This window comes from Heptranchias perlo, chromosome 6, assembly GCF_035084215.1.
Source record: "Heptranchias perlo isolate sHepPer1 chromosome 6, sHepPer1.hap1, whole genome shotgun sequence".
In the NCBI taxonomy this organism is placed as follows: Eukaryota; Metazoa; Chordata; class Chondrichthyes; order Hexanchiformes; family Hexanchidae; genus Heptranchias; species Heptranchias perlo.
In genome coordinates, this window is record NC_090330.1 from 5514259 (window position 1) to 5537788 (window position 23530).

General features: G+C 44.4%; 1 protein-coding gene across 2 annotated transcripts in view; it reads right to left on the bottom strand.

Annotated features, from left to right (window-relative positions):
* gucy2f (guanylate cyclase 2F, retinal) overlaps positions 1–1969 on the bottom strand; it is a 62011-nt gene extending 60042 nt beyond the window's left edge. For both annotated transcript variants that reach the window (XM_067985362.1, XM_067985361.1), the window contains exon 1: positions 1228–1969. In XM_067985362.1, the coding sequence (XP_067841463.1) occupies positions 1228–1969 (742 nt within the window). The remainder of the gene's footprint in view (positions 1–1227) is intronic.
* Between the last annotated feature and the right edge of the window lie 21561 nt (positions 1970–23530).

The following is a 23530-nucleotide window of genomic DNA, read 5'->3' on the forward strand; positions in this document are numbered from 1 at the left end:
GCTTGATTGGCACCCCATCCACCACCCTAAACATTCACTCCCTTCACCACCGGCGCACCGTGGCCGCAGTGTATACCATCCACAGGATGCACTGAAGCAACTCACCAAGGCTTCTTCGACAGCACCTCCCAAATCCGTGACCTCTACCACCAAGAAGGACAAGGGCAGCAGGTACATGGGAACAACACCACCTGCACGTTCCCCTCCAAGTCACACACCATCCCGACCTGGAAATATATCGCCGTTCCTTCATCGTCACTGGGTCAAAATCCTGGAACTCCCTTCCTAACAGCACTGTGGGAGAACCTTCACCACATGGACTGCAGCAGTTCAAGAAGGCGGCTCACCACCACCTTCTCAAGGGCAATTAGGGATGGGCAATAAATGCCGGCCTCGCCAGCGACGCCCACATCCCATGAACGAATATTTAAAAAAATTTGACGCCAGCCTTTCCTTCACAGAGGGCAGCTAATCCCCACATACATTGATAGTAACAATACAGATTCACTTTATCTGTACACATTCATATTCTCCATGAATGAATATCTTAAGATCCCTTAGTCATGAATCAGTACTAAACAACTGGCTTCACCCTGGCCCAAACAATTTTAAATCAACTAATCTGATGAGTTGAGAATGAGAAGTAAAACTAAAATATATTTAATAAAAGGATTGCACCACTTTTATTGATCAAATATGATTTAAACATAGATATCCTTTGGCATAACTTGAGCATCTGCTTTCCAATCTTTATCTGGATTGCTGCAAGACTCTATTTCCAGTTGTGTGTGAGCATGTGTGTGTGTGTGTGTGTGTGTGTGAGTGTATGTGTGAGTGTATGTGTGAGTGTATGTGAGTGTGCTTCAGTGTGTGTGACTGTGCTTGAGTGTGTGTGCTTGAGTGTGTGTGCTTGAGTGTGTGTGCTTGAGGGAGTGTGCTTGAGCTTGTGTGCGTGTGTGTGAGCGTGTCTTCGAACAATAGAAAACATTAACACATTAATTAATTTAGTTACATATAAGTGTACATTTTACGCCCTATGATTTGAACAGAAGAGCTGGCCAGGAGATAGGATTTCATTACCTATGTCTATCGTTAGCTGGAACTTAAGCTAATTCAAGAAGCATGGCTTGTACAATACCACGGATTGTCTTGAATTAACAATGTACACATGCACACACACACTTACCTACAGTCGGAGCATTTTATATTCTTTAAAACAAAACTTACTTCGAAGGTCAGGAACATTTTTAATCTTCGTTAAGGTTTTCACAATGTCTTCATCAGTGAACCCCATCGAGGTGACAATGCCAACTGGAAGTCCATTGTGTCTGAGAGCATTGGCCACTTTGTTGGCGGTGTCTACCCAGATATTTTCATTCGAAGATATTATACCAACATGAGCCCAGAGAAAATACTTCATCACACTAAACAAAACCCTGACAGGTGACAGCAAGGTCCTCGCAAAGGTAGGGTAGCTGTTGGCATTATCAAGCTGAAAGTTAATGCAGGCCCATGAAAATATTCCCTTATTCCAGTTCTTGCCCATCAGTGAAGCTGCCTCACAATAGCCTGGATTCACTGGACCCAAAAACACAGATGCAAGTTTCTCAAACTCCACAAAGTCAGTGAGTGCGTTTGAAGTCTGACAGTCATCTTGAAGCACTACATATTCAAACTCATAGCCATTATATAAGAAATCTTCTTTGTTGATTCGATCAACTGCCAACTTGGCAGCCATACCTGGAAGAGCTTTGGAAAAATGTGGGTCACAGTTCCACGGTCCGACTACACCAGTCTTGAAAGCTAAAGAGTGCGTGTAGTGTGGAAAGGTCAATAATCCAAGAAGCCACCATAATGATGGGAAAAATTTTAACTTCATAAAAAACCTTTGCTTCTGTGGGTGGTACCATCGAGGATGATTAGTGAGCTCAAACAGAAAGCCTCTTAATGTCCAACAGAGATTCAACATTTTCCTGAGAGCATCAAGAGTCACGTCCTGAACAGGTAGGATTCATTCACAAATAATAGTGACATCTGTCCCTGAAAAAATGAGTAAAGTATTTGCATCATAAAAAAATGAGTAAAGTATTTGCATCGTAAAAAAATGAGTAAAGTATTTGCATCACAAAATCATTACACCTGATGTTATTGCAATACATTGTTCAGGGGTTACATAGGAACAAGTGTAGAGCATTTAATCCCTTGAGCCTGTTCCACCATTAAATTTGATCATGGCTGATCTGCATCTTAACTCAATTTACCCACTTTGGTTTCATATCCCTTAATACCCTTATCTAATAAAAATCTATCGATCTCAGTCTTGAATTTGCAATTGACACCCTGCCTCAACAGCTTTTTGGGGGAGTTCCAGATTTACCGTAGTGAAAGATTAGATAATTCTGAAATTCAACCTTGGGCTACCAAATACAACCACTTAATATATGCAGGTGTGAACTGTCAGTTTCTTATAAAGAACAACTCTTTTTCAAACTTTGTCTGAAATACTGATTGATGATTATAGAACACCCTCCTTAAGAAATAATGGGGAAAGAGATCAGGGCATCCAATAGTTAAATAAATCCCAATTCCATCACACAACTGCCATGATATGTGAAGGGCTTTTGCAACTCTTATAAATTGTGAGGTTCCAAAATAATGTTAAGTAATCCAAGTTATGCTTAACTGGAGGAGGGCAAAGTTCAGTGAGTTAAAAAGGGATCTTGCCCAGGTGGATTGGAATCAAAAATTGGTAGGCAAAACAGTAATTGAACAATGGGAGGTCTTCAAGGAGGAAGTGGTTCGGGTACAGAGTAGACACATCCCTATGAGGGGGAAAGGAAGGGCATCCAAAGCTAGAGCTCCCTGGATGACTAAAGATATAGAGATTAAAATGAAACAGAAAAATGAGGCTTATGATGAATGTAAGGTTCATAATACAGTAGAGAACCAGGCTGAATACAGAAAGTACAGAGGAAATCTAAAAAAACGGAATAAAAGGGACAAAGAGAGAGTATGAGAATAGATTAGTGGTTAACATAAAAGGGAACCCAAAAGTCTTTTATAAACATATAAGTAGTAAAAGGGTAGTCAAAGGAAGCATGGGACCAGTTAGGGACAAAAAAGGAGATCTTGTGGAGGCAGAGGGCATGGCTGAGGTACTAAATGAATACTTCGCATCCGTCTTCACTAGAGAAGAGGATGCTGCCATTGTAGCAGTAAAGGAGGAGGTAGTAGCGATATTGGATAGGAAACAAATAGATAAAGAGAAGGTACTTAAAAGATTGCTCAAAGTAGAAAAGTCATCCGGTCCAGATGGGATGCATTCTAGGTTGCTGAGGGAAGGAAGGGTGGAAATTGCAGAGGCTCTGGCCACAATCTTCCAATCCTCCTTAGATATGGGGATAGTGCCAGGGGACTGGAGGATTCCAAATGTTACACCCCTGTACAAAAAAGGGGAGAATGATAAACCCGGCAATTACAGGCCAGTCAGCCTAATGTTGATGGTGGGGAAACTTTTAAAGACAATAATCCAGGACAAAATAAATTGGCACTTGGAAAAGTATGGGCTAATAAATGAAAGTCAGCACAGATTTGTTAAAGGAAAATCATCTCTGACTAACTTCTTTGATGAAGTAACAGAGAGGGTTGATGAGGGTAGTGCAATTGATGTTGTGTATATAAACTTTCAAAAGGCATTTGATAAAGTACCACATAATAGACTTATTAGCAAAATTAAAGCCCATAGGATTAAAAGGACAATAGCAGCATGGATACAAAATTGGCTGGGGACAGAAAACAGAGAGTTCGAGTGAATGGTTGTTTTTCAGGCAGGATGGAAGTATACAGTGGTGTTCCCCAAGGGTCAGTATTAGGACCACTGCTCTTTTTGATATATATTAATGTCTTGGACTTGGGTATAGAGGGTATAATTTCAAAGTTTGCAGATGACATGAAACAATGTGGAGAATAGTAACAGACTTCAGGAACATAGACAGACTGGTGAAATGGGCAGACACATGGCAGATGAAATTTAACACACAGAAGTGTGAAGTGATGCATTTTGTGAAGAATGAGGAAAGGCAATATAATGGTACAATTTTAAAGGGAATGCAGGAACAGAGAGACCTGGGGGTGCACATACACAAATCTTTGAAGGTGGCTGGACAAGTTGAGAAGGCTGTTAAAAAAGCATATGGGATTCTGGGCTTTATTAATAGAGGCATAGAGTACAAAAGCAAGGAAGTTATGCTAAACCTTTATAGAACACTGGTTAGGCCTCAGCTGAAGTATTGTGTTCAATTCTGGGCATCACACTTTAGGAAGTATGTGAAGGTCTTAGAGAGGGTGCAGAAGAGATTTACTAGAATGGTACCAGGGATGAGGGACTTCAGTTATGTGGAGAGACTGGAGAAGCTGGGATTGTTCTCCTTAGAACAGAGAAGGTTAAGGGGAGATTTGATAGATGTGTTCAAAATCATGAACAGTTTTAACAAAGTAAATAAGAAGAAACTGTTTCCAGTGGCAGAAGGGTCGGTAACTAGAGGACACAGATTTAAGGTGATCAGCAAAAGAGCCAGAGGTGACATGAGGAAACATTTTTTATGCAGCGAGTTGTTATGATCTGGAATGCACTGCCTGAAAGAGTGGTGGAAGCAGATTCAATAGTAACTTTCAAAAGGGAATCCGATGAATACTTGAAGGAAAAAAATTACAGGGCAATGGGGAAAAAGTGGGGGGGAAGGGACTAATTGGATAGCTTTCAAAAAGCAGGTACAGGCACGATGGGCCGAATGGCCTCCTCTTGTGCTGTACCTACTATGATACTCTCTCTAAATTTCGACTCATAGCCAAACGGGAGAATATATGGATGGAGGGAACAACGTCACAACCGAAGGCGAAAGACGAGCAAAATGAATGAAAAATAAATATGCCAAATGCACCTCGATTCAGGGCATCGTTCAACTGAATGTTAAAAGTTAAATTTTAGATATGTGCATGCACGGATGTTCAACGTTCTTGAAGACATTGCGATCAGCTGGTAATTATATTTATATATATATAAAATAAACCCAATAAAATTGCTTTCAAAACAAAAGCAACACAGATTCGAAAAAGGCAAAAGGGTGACTAGAATTTGAAATTGCATTGGTGATCAGGAGTGCGAAGGGATAGTCTGGGTGTCACATACGCCGTATTCTGGGGACAGGGACATTCTTAATTCCATTAAAGGTTAACAGTTTCTAACCTAGGTCAAATCTATTAACGCAGCTCATACTAAGCCTGTCAACAAGACAGTAATGTATTATCTCGCATGATCAGAATCTATTAAATATGGACATTTCGTTCTATAAAACAACATTAACATAAAATAAACCATATGCCCTCACCTCTCCTCACCCCCGTCAATGCTTGGTGACATTTTTTTCACAATGACTGTTTACCCCAAGAACTCCAATAAACTTCGCCCTAATGCATTTGTCTGCTTCTAATTTTCGCAACAGGTCGCGTTTTATTCGATTAAGTTCCTCCGCTAAACGAGAAAAAAAAACAAGCTTTTGCCTCCAAGGTTAATCCATCATCTTCGACGCCGTTTCACTTATTCGGAGGGAAAGCGTTTGTGGTGAGCTGTTGAGGTGGGACACGCATTCCCAGCGGGACTGCTGCTCGGCACTTCTGATTTCAGCACCAAGGAGAGCGGCGTCTCTTCTTCAGCACCACGGACAGGTCCCACCATCGCCGTTCTGGGGCGATCTCTGCGCGTTTTTTCACTTGTGCAGAAATACACACGAGACGTGTAACCAAGTTTTCGGAATCACCTCTCGGGTCGCCACTTGTTTGAAGTTCTGGGTAACTTGCCTCTTTTTTTTTTAAACCTTCCAGCGATTGCCTCCGAATGTGACCTCCAGCTCACACTGCGAGTGCTCTGACCGAGCTAATCTCCACCGCTAGACAGATACTGGTGGGGGTTTTTTTTAAAAAAAATTATTAATCCGATTGCGGCGGTGTTTCGGAGAGGCGGGGCTGGTTAGGAACTGGAGACGTTGTCAGGGGTAGTGAGGTGGGAGTAGGAAGGGTGGGGGCCTCTGCTTTGAAGTATGGAGTCGGAGAGAAACTTCCTGTTTTATTTGTAGTAAATACTACTGTTTGTTCCAAATCTGACTCTTAAATAACAGCTTTTACTTTCAATTGCCGCCTGGGATTCAGATTCTAACAGCCAACAAACTGCACTGAAGCAGGTTTCTGATTGCATCCTGCAGGGTTTTTAAAAAAAATATTATTTTGTTAATACTGCTTACATTTCTGTTAGACTCAACGCACCGAGACGCAAACTATCTTCCAAAGATCCAACAACTGCTACATTTGTAAACCGAGATGCTGTTACTCGCACTGTTTGAAGGGATGATTACTGGACAATGTATCTGTTTAGAATCATAGAATCATAGAAAGGTTACAGCATGGAAGGAGGCCATTCTGCCCATCGAGTCCATGCCGGCTCTATGCAAGAGCAATCCAGCTAGTCCCACTCCCCCGCCCTATCCCCGTAGCCCTGCAGTTTTTTTTTCCTTTCAAGTACTTATCCAGTTCCCTTTTGAAGGCCATGATTGAATCTGCCTCCACCACCCCCTCGGGCAGTGCATTCCAGATCCTAACCACTCACTGTGTAAAAAAGTTTTTCCTCATGTCACCTTTGGTTCTTTTGCCAATCACCTTAAATCTATGTCCTCTGGTTCTTGACCCTTTCGCCAATGGGAACAGTTTCTCTCTATCTACTCTGTCTAGACCCTTCATGATTTTGAATACCTCAATCAAATCTCCTCCCAACCGTCTCTGTTCCAAGGAGAACAACCCCAGCTTCTCCAGTCTATCCACGTTACTAAAGTCCCTCATCCCTGGAATCATTCTAGTAAATAGATTTCTTAGAAATGGATAATTAAATCAGGAGGACCATGCTGGCAGCAAGTGTCCAAGGTGTTACTCCAGCCGGATGGGATGAATAGTGAGAAGTTTCTCTCCCCACTTTTCTTCCTGAACACTTGTTAGTTAATTCGTTATTTAGTCCCCACCACTTAAAACGTCCATGTTTAAAATGGGCAGTCACTTATATCGGCCAAAATGCAATAACCATTAACCATTTGCATTAAGGCATGTTGGCCTTTATTGCAAGGGGGTTGGAGTACAAGAGTATGGCAGTCTCACTACAGTTGTTCAGGGCTTTAGTGAAACCACACTTGGAGTAGTGCTTACAGTTTTGGTCTCCTTATCTAAGGAAGGATATACTTGCCTTGGAGGCCATGCAACCAAGGTTCACTAGATTAATTCCTGGGATGAGAGAGTTGTCCTATGAGAAGAGGTTGAGTAGAATGGGCCTATACTCTCTGGAGTTTAGAAGAATGAGAGGTGATCTCATTGAAACATATAAGATTCTGAGGGGGCTTGACAGGGTAGAAGCTGAGAGACTGTTTTCCCTGGCTGGAGTGTCTAGACTAGGGGGCATAGTCTCAGGATAAGGGGTCAGACATTCAAGACTGAGATGAGGAGGAATTTCTTCATGCAAAGGGTTGTGAATCTTTGGAATCCTCTACCCCAGAGGGCTGTGGATGCTCAGTTATTGAATGTATTCAAGGCTGAGATCGATAGATTTTTGGACTCTAGGGGAATCAAGGGATATGGGGATTGGGCAGGAAAGTGGAGTTGAGGTCGAAGATCACCCATGATCTGATTGAATGGTGGAGCAGGCTTGAGGGGCCGTATGGCCTACTCCTGCTCCTATTTCTTATGTTCTTATTAATGTCAATTTCAAAGTCGCCTCTTACAGCCTGTTAAGGGCTCTGTTTATTTAAAGCAGAGACATCTGTGGCTATTCACTAGTTTGCACGTGGGGGGAGGGAAGGGAAAGGATGGAAGGAAGAGAAGGAAGAGGAAAAAAATCGTTTATTTTGGAAGAGCGGAGGGAAGGAAGGGAAGAAAAGAAGATAGGGAGAAAAAATAGTTTAGTTTAGACAAGTAGCCATAAGGATAGGATTTGGGCATTATGTGTTTAAAGTACTTGGTTTGCCAAACTAAAAATGGTGGAGGTCAGAGTTTATTTCCAAGTGTAAGGTAGAAAAATGCTTCAGGTGAATTTTAGAGAGAAATAAAACTCCATCGAGCATTTCCTGTCAATTTTATTGATGGAGCTGCATCAAAAATTCTGCTGGTGAATATTAAAACATTCAATAATATGGTGATGCAAATAATTAGTTAATGAAGCAGAAATTACACACTCGACCCATATAAACAGAAATGAAATAATGACCACACTGCTAACAGTAACTTTTATTGAAGAAAACCAAAAGTATTCAGAAAACATGAGTTCACTGAATGCAAAGAGGAAGTTTTGGCAAAAGTATTAATGCGTAGAAAGTCGACAATTCATTATACCAGCTATCGCCTAAAGCAGGCAAATCGTGTTCGCACCAATGCGCCAGCTATATGTGATGGAGACTATATCCTGCATTGTTTGCTGCATTCAAGCATATCTAAGTATATAAGCATATTATTCCCAGGAGTGTCAGATGGCTGAGATGTCAAACCTAGTCTGCCCTCTCAGGTGGACGTAAAAAGATCCCATAGCACACAAGGGGGGATGAGGAGAATTTTTTTTACGCGGCGAGTTATTATGAACCGGAATGCACTGCCTGAAAGGGCGGTGGAATCAGATTTAATAGTAACTTTCAAAAGGGAATTGGATAAATACTTGAAAAGGAACAATTTGCAGGGCTATGGGGAAAGAGCAGGGGAGTGGGACTAATTGGATAGCTCTTTCAAAGAGCCAGCACAGGTACGATAGGCCAAATGGTCTCCTTTCTTGCTGTAACACTCTATGATTCTATTGGAAGAAAAGCCAGGGGAGTTCTCCCCAGAGTCCTGGCCAATATTTATCCCTCAACCAACATCATTAAAACAGATTATCTGGTGATTTTCACATTGCCATTGTGGGATCTTGCTGTGCACACATCGGCTGCTGCATTTCCAACATTACAACAGTGACTACACATCAAGATTACTTCATTGGCTGTAAAGTGCTTTGTGGTGTCCAGAGGTTGTGAAAGGCGCTATAGAAATATATTCCTTCTTTTCTTCTTTAAAGCTATGATGTTCATCCCAAGTAGCCAGTCGATGCTCACTGTCACTTGGGTGAGGCAGTGGAAGGTGAACAGCATCTGTGGAAAGATAACTCACCAGGAGTCATAGAATCATACAGTACAGAAGGAGGCCATTCGTCCTATTATGTCTGTGCCGGCTCTTTGAAAGAGCTATCCAATTAGTCCCACTCCCCCTGCTCTTTCCCCATAGCCCTGTACACTTTTCCTGTTCAAGTATTTATCCAATTCCCTTTCAAAAGTTACTATTGAATCTGCTTCCAATGCCCTTTCGGGCAGCGCATTCCAGATCATAACAACTCGCTGCGTAAAAACATTTCTCTTCATCTCACCCCTGGTTCTTTTGCCAATTACCTTAAATCTGTGTCCTCTGGTTACCAACCCTCCTGCCACTGGAAACAGTGTCTCCTTATCAAACCCCTTCATTATTTTGAACAACTCTTTAAATCTCCCCTTAACCTTGCCTGCTCTAAGGAGAACATCCTCAGCTTCTCCAGTCTCTCCACATAACTGAAGACCCTGGTACCATTCTAGTAAATCTCATCTCCAAAGAGGTCAGGGGAGGAGGTGGGAAAGAAATTAAAGAGAGAATAATCATTTCAACAAAAAGCAGCAATTAATTTAATCTTATCGCAAGCACCTCAAGTATCCCAGCTGCCCTGTCAATCTACCCATCCACCATAAACACAAGGTGTGTGTCTCATACACATCAACTAATGAGCTCCACATGGATAGCAGCATGCACACTGTGCCACTGGGCCTCGGAGAGCAAGCGTGCTAATTAATTATGTGTAAAAGTGCCAACAGGAGGTATCATGCAGGCGACACTAACCTGCTCGGTCTCACCAGGCACTGCGCCCTCTCCTGCAGGTTGCCCAGCGTGTCCCCATTGCAATTTCAGCAGCACAATGCTGGAAAAAGATAACCAGGCTTTTCTCGAACTGAGGCTATTATTAATGTATGTTGGATTCCATGATACAAACATTAACTTACAGAGAGAATGAAACTATTTTCTATTTATACACACATGGGTGATTTCAGCTATAAGTTCTTGTTAATTAAATGGCCCTCTTACCTGGTCTTATATTCCAATTTTGATCCTAATTGCACCTTTACACACACTCACAAACTGAATTCTTCCTTCCCTTCGCCCACCCCCCCACCCCCACTCTAGCCAATTACAGGCAGATGTTGGTTGGAAGCCAGGAAACAGCTGGAATACCCCTCCCCCACTACAACCCTGTGTAAAGGAAGAAAGAACATGCATTTATATAGCGCCTTTCACAACCTCAACGCTTTACAGCCAATTAAGTACTTTTGAAGTGTAGTCACTGTTGTAGTGTAGGAAATGCGGCAGCCAATTTGCACACAGCAAGATCCCACAAACAGCAATGTGATAATGACCAGATAATCTGTTTTAGTGATGTTGGTTGAGAGATAAATATTAGCCAGGACACCAGGGAGAACTCTGTTGCCTTTCTTCAAAATAGTGGCTTGAGATCTTTTACATTTACCTGAGAGGACAGACAGGGCCTCGGTTTAAAGTCTCATCCAAAAGACTGTAAAAGTTCTTTATTAGCTGTAAAACGCGTTCGGATGTCCTGAGGTCGTGAAAGGCGCTTCTTTAAGATTCAGTGAAGCAAATCTTGCTGTAAGGAAGAGGCACAGGTGAGGGCACAGTTATTTTCACAATTTCAGAAATTACCTTGTAACCTTGAAGGGTGCAGGACTGGACAACTGGACATTTGGAGGGTTGGAGAACAGGAGAGGAACAGTTCAGAAAAGCATAACTGTGAAGATCAACGATTTGTAAATCACACCAGACTTCTCAGTTCTATCTGGTGCTGTCATTGCAAAGGTTACTAAGTGAGAGCTTTGCAGGTTTGTTGAGTCTTTCACCTTTTCAGTTCTGTACAGGAGACGGGAAGGATGCTTCAGCCAATGATTAAAGTCCTCAAGACCACAAATTACAGGAAGGGTTGAGGAGAGGGATTCGAACACGAGGGTGAGAATTTTAAATTTGAGGCACTGCTGGACCAGGAGCCAATGTAGGGTCAGCGAGCACGGGGGTGACGGGTGAATGGGACTTGGTGCGAGTTGGGATACGGGCAGCAGAGTTTTGGGTGACTTTTCCTACAAATTTTCCCAAGCCCTTTGTGCAAAAAAGAGCATGCCCTCTACCACTAGGCCTGCCAAATCTCCTGCATCTGACCTGAGTCTCACACAGGGGATCATCTGTTCACCTCCCCACCCCCACCAACATAGGAACAGGAGGAGGCCATTCAGCCCCTCGAGCCTGTTCCGTCATTCAATTAGATCATGGCTGATCTGTATCTTAACTCCATTTACCCTCTTTGGTTTCATATCCATTAATACCCTTACCCAACAAAAATCTATCAATCTCAGTTTTTAAATTAACCCCCAGCCTCAACAGTGTTTTGCGGGGGAGAGTTCCAGATTTCCAGTGCCCTTTGTGTGAAGAAGTGCTTCCTGACATCACCCCTGAACGGCCTCGCTCTAATTTTAAGGTTATGCCCCCCTTGTTCTGGACTCCCCCCACCAGGGGAAATAGTTTCTCTCTATCTAACCTATCAAATCTTTTAATCATCTTAAACACCTCAATTAGATCACCCCTTAATCTTCTATACTCAAGGGAATAAAGGCCTAGTCTAGGCAACCTGACCTTATAATTTAACCCTTTAAGCCCCAGTATCGTTCTGGTGAATCTGTTTGAGGATCATGGTCTCCCATAGATGGTGCACCATGCAGGTAACTCCCTTCACTCTTCCTGTTGGAGAGGCAGAGTAACCTCAAAATCACCATGGGGACAGAGTTAACTCATCATTTTATCAGTGAATTTGGTTGTAAAGCATTGTAAGTGTGGAACGCCTATAGGAGAATCAGCTTGGGGGATCGCCCACCAACAACGCAGTCTGCCCAAAATTGCATTCATTAATTTAAAGGGATTGGCAGGGCAAGCTTTTTTAAAATTCATTTCTGGGATGTGGGCGTCACTGGCAAGGCCAGAATTTATTGCCCATCTCTTAATTGCCCTTGAGAAGGTGGTGGTGAGCCGCCTTCTTGAATCGCTGCAGTCAGTTTGGTGAAGGTTCTCCCACAGTGCTGTTAGGGAGGGAGTTCCAGGATTTTAACCCAGCGACGATGAAGGAACGGCGATATATTTCCAAGTCGGGATGGTGTGTGACTCGGAGGGGAACGTGCAGGTGGTGTTGTTCCCATGTGCCTGCTGCCCTTGTCCTCCTAGGTGGTGGAGGTCGCGGGTTTGGGAGGTGCTGTCGAAGAATCCTTGGCGAGTAGCTGCAGTGTATCCTGTGGATGGTACACACTGCAGCCACTGTGCGCCGGTGGTGGAGGGAGTGAATGTTTAGGGTGGTGGATGGGGTGCCAAGCAAGTGGGCTGCTTTGTCCTGGATGGTATCGAGCATCTTGAGTGTTGTTGGAGCTGCACTCATCCAGGCAAGTGGAGACCATTCCATCACACTCCCGATTGGTAAGCTGTAAATGTGCAAGAGGTTGATAGTCATCATTTTGAGGTATGCAGTCTTAGGCCATCTGCTTAGTACATGGTACTGTTGGGTTGTTTCCTCACCAGGTTCCCTATAGTATGCTGTCTTCTCTTGTCTCTGTTCCCACATCCTGCAGGTTCTGTACATAGTGTTGAACCTGGTTGGCACCTCCTGCAGACAGGGTACTTTACTATCTTGTGGGATGGTGCCCTACAGTGTGAAGCCAGGAAATCGCTCCTCAACCACCATCAAACACATACCGTACCACTCGCCCTCCAGATCCCATTTGTGCCTCTACTTGTGGCCGAAAGACTTTTTGCCCCTTTTAAATTGTCTCAGCATATCTCGTAAGTGAAACACTTAGTCTCGGTACCATTGCAACAAGATGACGACCACCACCACCACCGCAGCAGCAGCAGCAGCAGCAGCAGCAGCAGCAGCAGCAGCAACAACAACAACAACAACAACAACAACTCGCATTTATATGATGTGGAGATGCCGGTGATGGACTGGGGTTGACAATTGTAAACAATTTTACAACACCAAGTTATAGTCCAGCAATTTTATTTTAAATTCACAAGCTTTCGGAGGCTTCCCCCTTCGTCAGGTGAACGATATAGCGTCTTTAAAGTAGTAAAACGTCCCAAGGCGCTTCACAGGAGCGATTATCAAACAAAATTTGACACCGAGCCACATAAGGAGATATTAGGACAGGTGACCAAAAGTTTAGTCAAAGAGATAGGTTTTAAGGGGCGTCTTAAAGGAGGAGGGAGAGGTAGAGAGGTTTGGGGAGGGAATTCCAGAGCTTAGGGCCCAGGCAGCTGAAGGCACGGCCGCCAATGGTGGACCGATTAAAATCAGGGGGATGCACAAGAGGCCAGAATTGGAGGAGCGCAGAGATCTCGGAGGGTTGTCGGGCTGGAGGAGGTTACAGAGATAGGGAGGGGGCGAGGCCATGGAGGGATTTGAAAACAAGGATGAGAATTACAAAATCAAGGTGTTCCCGGACCGAGAGCCAATGTAGGTCAGTGAGCACAGCGGGTGATAGGTGAACGGGACTTGGTGCGAGTTAGGATACGGGCAGCAGAGTTTTGGATGAGCTCAAGTTTATGACCGCACATAATCGGCCACATAGTGAAAGTCCTCTATTGAAAAGATAGGAGGCTTTCACTGTGGCAATGAATTTTGGGATACCCCTGCATCCATAGCTATGTTGCACAACTGACCGAAACATCCGTTGCACAAAACACTTCAGGTAGAAGAGAGGAACATTTGACTTTTAGTTCCGATTTGTGTAAGTGTAGGCAGTTTGATGTTTTAATTCTCTGGTGCGTAAGGGAGCTGTGGTAAATGGAAGGTTGGTGTCTCCTGACAGCTGACCTTCTAGGCCCACTTCTCCCATCAAAGTAATTGCCAGGAATGTGTGCACGCCCGGCATTTTCTAATTGTTAATTATGATTGTGCACTGTGCACATTAACAGCCTCTGAAAGCTGAGGCATCGTGTGCCGACATCTCTCAAGAGGTTAGTGATGGCAGCATGAATGTTTCATAACAATGCAAGAGAAAAAAATAGGTCCAGCAAGTTTATCAAATGAGCAACTAAGCTATACAGAGCAGAGAGACCCCAGGTTTGATCGACAGTCTTTACTGGTTATAGCTGATCACAGCCTGGGGCATTGGTAAGGAGTCCGCAGTTTTAAGGAGGTCACAATTGAACTCACTATCCCTTGGGTTAGGGAAGGGAAAACTGGAGAAAGGTTGATCCCTACTTGCCCTTGAGAAGGTGCCTTCTTCTTGAACCGCTGCAGTCCGTGTGGCGATGGAGCTCCCACAGTGGTGTTGGGGGAATTCCAGAGTTCTGACCCAGTAATAATGAACAGGCAAAAACAATCTCGGATTAATGTCTCATCTGAAAGATGGCAGGAGGGTCGGTAACCAGAGGACACAGATTTAAAGTAATTGACAAAAGAACCAGAAGCGACTTGAGGAAAAAAACATTTACGCGGTGAGTTGTTACGATCTGGAATGCGCTGCCTGAAAGGGCGGTGGAAGCAGATTCAATAATAACTTTCAAAAGGGAATTGGAAAAATACTTGAAGGGGAGAAATTTGCAGGGCTATGGGGAAAGAGCAGGGGAGTGGGACTAATTGGATAGCTCTTTCAAAGAGCTGGCAGAGGCACGATGGGCCAAATGGCCTCCTTCTGTGCTGTATCATTCTATGAGTCTATGACCTCCGACAGTGCATCACTGGGATGTCTGCCTCAATAATGTGCTCAAATCCTGGAAATGGGCATGAACCCATAACCTTCTGACTCAGAGGCAAGAGTGCTACTAAATGAGCCAAGCTGACTCCTAATGTTGTTCTTATCTTTCCCTTTACAAAACAAAAAAGCTTGCCACACACTTTTTCACGAAGCTGCAATGACATTTTAACAAGAACATGAGATAAGTTTGAATAAAGTAGGTCCTTCAGCCCACTGGTTCTTGCAGAATAGAAAATCTACATTTCTATAAGTCTGCGTATGGTGACACCACAAGTCCCGACCAGAATGGAAATGATTGGGTAATTCCCCCGTCAATCACACCTGGAGCTCGCACAGCTGTAAGTGACTGGGATTGATTTTATGGACATATTATGTAACTATCCTCCACTCGCTGCGTTTTGCTGGAGAATTAATCCTGCTTTTATCGGGGAGACTCTTGCTGTAGTGCGTAGAGACTCTGTTTGCTGTAGACTCTACAGACTCCAAGTCCCACCCCACCTCCAACTCATATGGCTGACACGGTGGTGTCAATACTAACTCCGTTTTTATATTCATTCTCGTGATGTGGGCGTCGCTGGCAAGGCCGGCATTTATTGTCCGTCCCTACTTGCCCTGAGAAGGTGGTGATGGGCCTTCTTCTTGAACCAGCAGTTTGATACAACTGAGTTGCTTGCTAGACCGCTGAGATCAGTTATGAGGCAACCACGTTGGTGTGGGACTGGAGTCACATATAGGCCCAGAATATCAACAAAAGTGACCCTGAAGATGTCGGATTGTCGTGAAAACCCAACTGTCTCACTGATGTCCTTTAGGGGAAGGAAACCTGCCGTCCTTTAGGGGAAGGAAACCTGCGTAAGGGCGGCAGGTTTCCTTCCCCTAAAGGACATCAGTGAGACAGTTGGGTTTTCACGACAATCCGACATCTTCAGGGTCACTTTTGTTGATACCAGCTTTTTATTTCCAGAATTTTTTAAAAACTGAATTCAATTCTCATAGTGGGATTATGAACTTGCGTTCATTCTGGATTATTAGTCCAGGCCCCTAGATTACTAGTCTAGCAATATAACCACTACACTACTGCACTGTCACCCAATTAGAGCATCTCGCTGTTTCTTAAATGAGTCTTGTTCAGATGAAGTCCCGATGCTAATTACTGACCAAACCTCATTTTAATTTTTCCTTTCACCCATTGTGGACTTCTTCAACTCTGGATTTTTCCAACGGTTACAGATGTGGAGCAGATATTCCCAACCTTGGCATATTCCATGGGAACGTCCCAATTTAACTAGACAGATCCCAGCCACTTACACAGCTGTACAGCTGTTGACACCAGCCTCAGTCCCCGGGGATGGGGGGGTGCTAGTAAACATTTACCTGCTCCGCACTATTGCTGGTGAATCAGTGACAATTAGGATGTTCTCGGATTCCCTGAACTCATTTAGTGTGAAATGTGTTGCTGCAGGAACTCTAGAGAGAAAACGAATTGTTTTGTTTTTGTTTTTAAAAAGCCACATCAGCAAATAAGGCGCACAACATTTAGGGAATACCAAAGTATAAAGACTTCATCAAACCTTAGGATTTAATCAGTCATACACGGGGTAGAAATTTGGGCAGGCCCGTCTTTGGGCACGGGGGGAGTTGCAGAGTACATGCCCTGCGCCTGAATGGTGATGCCCAAGGCGCCTTCCAAATTCGGGTGGAGTGGTGGGGGATGGGTGGGGAGGGGGACAAAGATCGGGAGGCCCAGAGGCGGCCCACCAGCAACGAGAAGGCTGCCAGCGGCAAGCTAAGTCTGGGATGGGGCAATGTTGTGAGGGTCTTGCGGATGTTGGAGGAGGGAGGTGGGTAGAATCTATGGCAGCAGAAGCCCGAGCGTTCCTCGCAGGGCACTCTTGGCTTCTCCTGGCCCACCTTGGAGGGCGTCGCTGGCTTCCAGACCATGGAGACGGGCGGGAGCTTTACCTACAGCCGGAACCAGCAGCGTTAAAATAGGGAACCGGTGGAAACAAGACACTGCTCAGGGTTTTGGCCCTGAACAAAAAGCGAGCAACCCTGATTTAGGGAATACGATAAATTAGGAACATAGGAACTGCTAGATGAAAAATGACCAAGGTCCATCTAGTTCGCCTTCTACCATCCTGGTAGTCACCTGATACAATAATAATTGAGTTGTTGACTAATCAGAGCAATCAATCTCTATCGATTAGTCTACAACAGACGCAGACATGAAGCGAGGAAAACCCCCAGTGGTGGAGAGCTTTGGGAACCATAGGTCCAAAGTCACCTGTTCCTCCAAAGCCTGTTACATCACCACATGCCATGGCTCATACACTGGATCCCAAAATGTTATTTTCTGAACAAACTCAATCTCAGCTGTGGCTCAGTGGTAGCATTCTCACCACTGAGTTATAAAGGTTGAGGATTCATAGTCCCACACCAGAGACTTGAGCACATAAATCACCTTGGATGCTGTGTTTCCTACATCATAGCAGTAACTTTACTTCATTGGCTGTAAAATGCTTTGGGATGTCATGAAAGGCACTATATAAATGCAAGTTTCTTCTTCCTTATTTAATTTGAATGAACACTTTCTGCTTCCCCCATCTCCCTGGGGTATCTCCACTTTACCAACAATGGCCAATGTGGGGTTAAAACCCCCTCCCTTCCCCCCCCAATGATCCTGTGGGTAAATGAGGTGGATGAGGTACAGAGCCATTGCGATGTCCGAGTTTCGTTTCGATGGCCGATCGGTGACCGCCCGTTTTACGCCCGGTGGTGAAAGTGAAAATTCACCCCATTCAGACCAGGAGGACCCCCCCGCCGGGCTCGATGCCCTGTAGTGAACCGATTGCAGCCACAGCTACTGCAAGGGGTCCCAACAATTGGCCTCAGCGTTCCTGGGATAAGGAGGATTTAAAATCAAATCAGCCGGGGATTTCAATCCCAACTGCTGCCCAGCAACTCCTGCTGGAAAGTGTGCACCTTAGGTTTCACGATCAGGATGGGATGAGATTCAGACAACCTGCTGACACTCAAGCGCCTTGAGACCTTTTACTATGTTAAAGGCACCATATAAATAGCCATCACTGATGTTGGTAGCTGTGGCTCAGTGGGTAGCACACCTCCCTCTCTGAATCAGTATGGCTGTAGGTTTAAATCCTGCTTCAGAGACTTGTGCATATAATCTAGGCTGATATTTGGAATCCTGTACTGTTAGCAGTGCTGACTTTTGGATAAACTGAGGCCCTGTCTGCCCTCTCAGGTGGATGTTAAAGAGCCCATGGTGCTATTTCCAAGAAGTGCAGGGGAGTTCTCCCCAGTGTCCTGGGCCAATATTTATCTCTCAACCAACATCACTGAAACAGATGATCTGGTCATTTATCTAATTGCTGTTTGCGGGAGCTTGCTGTGCGCAAAATGGCTGCCGCGTTTCCTACAGTTCAACAGCGACTACACTTCACTGGCTGTAAAGCGTTTTGGGATGTCTGAAGTCGTGAAAGGTTCAATATAAATGCAAGTTCTTTCTTTCTTTCAAAGATGAGTCAGCGAGTGTCAGTTACCTGAGCACAGCTGAGCCCAGATCTCAGCGGGCAGCTGAAGAGATTGTAAATCCCCAGCCTTGATGAAGGCAGATGTTCCATTGAGAAGTGATGCAGATGTTGCCCGCAGTCCGTGAAAGCGGCGCTGTCTTCTTACCAACTCCATGATTCACTAATGACCTACATGACCCTAATCTGATTTGGAGCTCAAGGCAATGACACCCGACTCACTTGTGTCCTGTGTCCTTAAATATGTACATTAAGACGCCTTTCGTCATCAGCAAATAATATCACTGCTTTGCTGCTGTCAGGTGGCAGCAGATTGATCTAATCTCCACATCGTACCATGTTAGCTTCGCACACAAGACCTCTTCCTACCCGACAGTGACAAGAGCGATATAATAAAGGCACAGCGTTCCTGACTGATCTTCTGTAATCAGCCTCTCCCCAGTCACGTTACTCACACCTTATTGAAGGAATTTATTTATTACAGTGCTTCTCTTTTTGTGGGTGAGGGACGTCAGTGCTGGGGAATGGACAATCTTCCTATTTCAGAAAGAAAACACTTGCATTTATATAGCGCCTTTCACAACCTCAGGACGTCCCAAAGCGCTTTACAGGCAATGAAGTACTTTAGAAGTGCAGTCACTGTTGTAATGTAGGAAATACGGCAGCCAATTTGCGCACAGCAAGATCCCACAAACAACAATATGACAATGACCAGATAATCTGTTTTTAGTGATGTTGGCTCAGGGATAAATATTGGCCAGGACACCGGGGAGATCTCCCCTGCTCTTCTTTAAAATAGCACCATGGGATCTTTTATGTCCACCTGAGAAGGCAGATAGGGCCATTCGAAAGATGGCACCTCCAACAGTGTAACGCTCCCTCTACACCGGCACTGGAGTGTCAGCCTAGATTTGTACTTAAATCTCTGGGGTGGAATTTGAACCTACAACCTTCTGATTCAGAAGTGAGAGGGCTACCCACTGAGTCACAGCTACCCACTGCCCACTGTTAGTGCCAATGGCACCCAATGCCAGCATCGAGCACTCCCTGATCCCAAACAGTGCAGGGAGATGAAGAGCGAAGTTCCCTCTTACTGTGTCCCATCAACGTGCCTCAGGGCCAACCTCAGAGGAGCACCCCCCCCTATTGCACCGATGTGGGTCTTTCCCATTTCCCACACCAGCCGTCCTGTGGCCTCTCTGAGTGAGATTGTCGGTTTAGTGCCAACAAACGTCCATTGAGGGGCAGTGTGTTGTCCAGTGGGAAGGAGTGCGATATTAACCCGTATCACATAAGACGTATTGCAGGCCAATCGCCAGGGAGTGAACAAAGTTTCAGCCACAGCAGTGATGCAGCCAAGGTGAGCGACGAAGGGTCATAAGATGCAGGTTCAGGCCCATGACTGCCCCATGCAGTGAGCCCTCAATCGCTGACAAGTCATCTTGAGGACCCGCATCCCTCCCCCCCTCCCTCTCCAGGTAGATATCAGGGTGGTTTCCCCCCCACCCTGACCCTCGCACCTCTTTACAGCCATTACACAGGCCAAAGAGCAGATTGTTCAGTTGGTGTGTGGTGCAGAGACCTGGAAATGCTGAAATAAAAATGGGAGAAAATGAACAAGCAAATCACAAGGAAGGTCAGGAAATCAAGTGATGTAACTAGAGAGTGAGTGTGGGCAGCCTATTCAGCAATGGGAGGCATCACAGTTCAACTTGTTCCTGCCCTCCCACATCTTCACCACATGTGCTATTCCACCAGGATCAGGAGCTGGAGCCCTGGTTGGTTTATCCTTTCCATAGTGCAGGGACGATGGGATCAACTGCAGCAGCCACTGCCCTGGGTGTGATGTACACTTCTCCAACCCCAACCCCACCTTTGTCTCAATCCACAGCCCCATCCCCCTCCCCATCCCCCTCCCCATCCCTGGCCCCATTCCTGGCCCCATCACCAGCCATATCACCAGCCCAATCTCCAGCCCCTTTTTCCCTGCTCGACACACCTCTCTTCCATCAGCCAGGTACAGCTGACAGAAAACATCTAAATCCATTGTCAGAAGCCGATCAGCACTAATCCCTGCTTTGTATCGCTAAACCTTCCAGGAAGCTCTATAAAGGAAAGGGAGCTGTGTCATACTGCAACTGGAACACAGCATGAAATCCCATCCAAACCGAGCAGTAGGGACACACACTGAATGAGTACAAATAGCACCAGAAGACTTTCTCAGCAGGTTGGCCAAGGGCTCACACACACACGCACATACACATACACACACGCACATACACATACACACATACACATACACACATACACATACACATACACACACACACATACACATACACACACGCACATACACATACACACACACATACACATACACACATACACATACACATACACACATACACATACACACATACACATACACATACACATACACACACACGCACACACATACACACACGCACATACACATACACACACACACATACACATACACACATACACATACACACATACACATACACACACACACATACACATACACACACACACATACACACACACACATACACATACACACATACACATACACATACACACACACACATACACATACACATACACACACACACATACACATACACACACACACATACACATACACACATACACATACACACACACACATACACATACACACACGCACATACACATACACACACACACATACACACACACACACATACACATACACACATACACATACACACACACACATACACATACACACACACACATACACATACACATACACACATACACATACACACACACACATACACATACACACACGCACATACACATACACACACGCACATACACATACACATACACACACGCACATACACACACATACACATACCCAGTCCATCACCGGCATCTCCACAGAACACACATACATACACATACACACACGCACATACACATACACATACACACACGCACATACACATACACACACGCACATACACATACACATACACAAACGCACATACACATACACACACGCACATACACATACACACACGCACATACACATACACACATACACATACACATACACACACGCACATACACATACACACACGCACATACACATACACATACACAAACGCACATACACACACATACACATACCCAGTCCATCACCGGCATCTCCACAGAACACACATACATACACATACACACACGCACATACACATACACACACGCACATACACATACACACACGCACATACACACACATACACATACACATAAGTACGCACACACATACATACACATATACACACACATACACAAAGACACACATACACATAAGTACAGACACACACACATACACGTACATACAAACACACACATACAGACACACACATACACTCACATACATACACATACACACACACATACACATCCCTGGATATAGAGTTTTCAGGCAGGAAAGAGTGGGTGATAAAAAAGGAGGGGGGGTAGCATTATTGGTTAAAGAATGAATTACAGTTGTGAGAAGGGATGATATGCTAAATGGATCATCAATCGAGGCCATATGGGTTGAGCTAAGAAATAAAAAAGGGGCAGTCACACTACTAGGAGTGTACTATAGACCCGCGAATAGTGAAAGGGAGATAGAAGAACAAATATGTAGGCAAATTTCTGAGTGCAAAAATAAGAGGGCAATAATAGTAGGGGACTTCAACTACCCTAACATCAACTGGGATTCAAACAGTGTGAGGGGCACAGAGGGTGCAAAATTCTTGATCGGTGTCCAGGAGAACTTTTTTAGCCAGTATGTGACAAGCCCAACAAGAGGGGATGCAATTCTAGATTTAGCCCTGGGAAATGAAGATGGGCAAGTGGGTAAAGTGACAGTGGGTGACCATATTGGGGATAGTGACCACAATTCAGTTAGTTTTAGCATTATTATGTAAAAGGACAGAGTTAAATCAGGAGTAAACGTTTTAAATTGGGGGAAGGCAAATTTTACAGAACTAAGAGGTGATTTGGCAGAAGTGAACTGGACGCAACTACTTGAGGAGAAATCAGTGGCAAGCCAGTGGGAGGCACTAAAAAATGAAATTCTACGGGTACAATGCAGACACGTCCCCTCAAAGAAAAAGGGTGGCACTGCCAAATTTAGAGCCCCCTGGTTGTCTAGAAGTATACGGGGCAAGATAAAGCAGAAAAAGAAAGCTTATGACTGTCACAGAAAACTAAATACTGCAGAAAGCCTAGAGGAATATAGAAAGTACAGGGATGATGTAAAAAAGGAAATAAGGAAAGCAAAGAGAGGGCATGAAAAAATATTAGCTGGTAAGATTAAAGAAAACCCAAAGATGTTTTATCAGTACATTAAGAACAAGAGGATAGCTAAGGAAAAGGTGGGACCTATCATGGATGATAAGGGTAACTTGTGTGTAGAAGCAGAGGATGTGGGCAGGGTTTTAAATGAATATTTTATCTCCGTATTCACAAAGGAAAGGGATGATCCGGACGTAGTAGTTAAAGAGGAGAGGTGTGAAATATTGGATAAGGTAAACATAACGAGAGAGGAAGTACTAGAGGGACTGGAATCCTTGAAAGTTGATAAGTCACCAGGGCCAGATGGATTGTTTCCAAGGCTATTGAAGAAAGCCAGGGAGGAAATAGCGGATGCTCTGAGGATCATTTTCCAATCCTCACTAGATACAGGGGAGGTACCGGAGGACTGGAAGATTGCAAATGTAGCACCATTGTTTAAAAAGGCCGAACAATTATAGGCCAGTCAGTCTTACCTTGGTGGTGGGTAAACTATTAGAATCAATACTGAGAGATAGGATAAACTGTCTCCTGGAAAGGCATGGTTTAATCAGGGATAGTCAGCATGGGTTTGTTCAGGGAAGGTCATGCCTTACAAATCTGATTGAATTCTTTGAGGAAGTGACAAGGAGGATTGATGAGGGTAGTGCAGTGGATGTTGTCTACATGGATTTAAGTAAGACATTT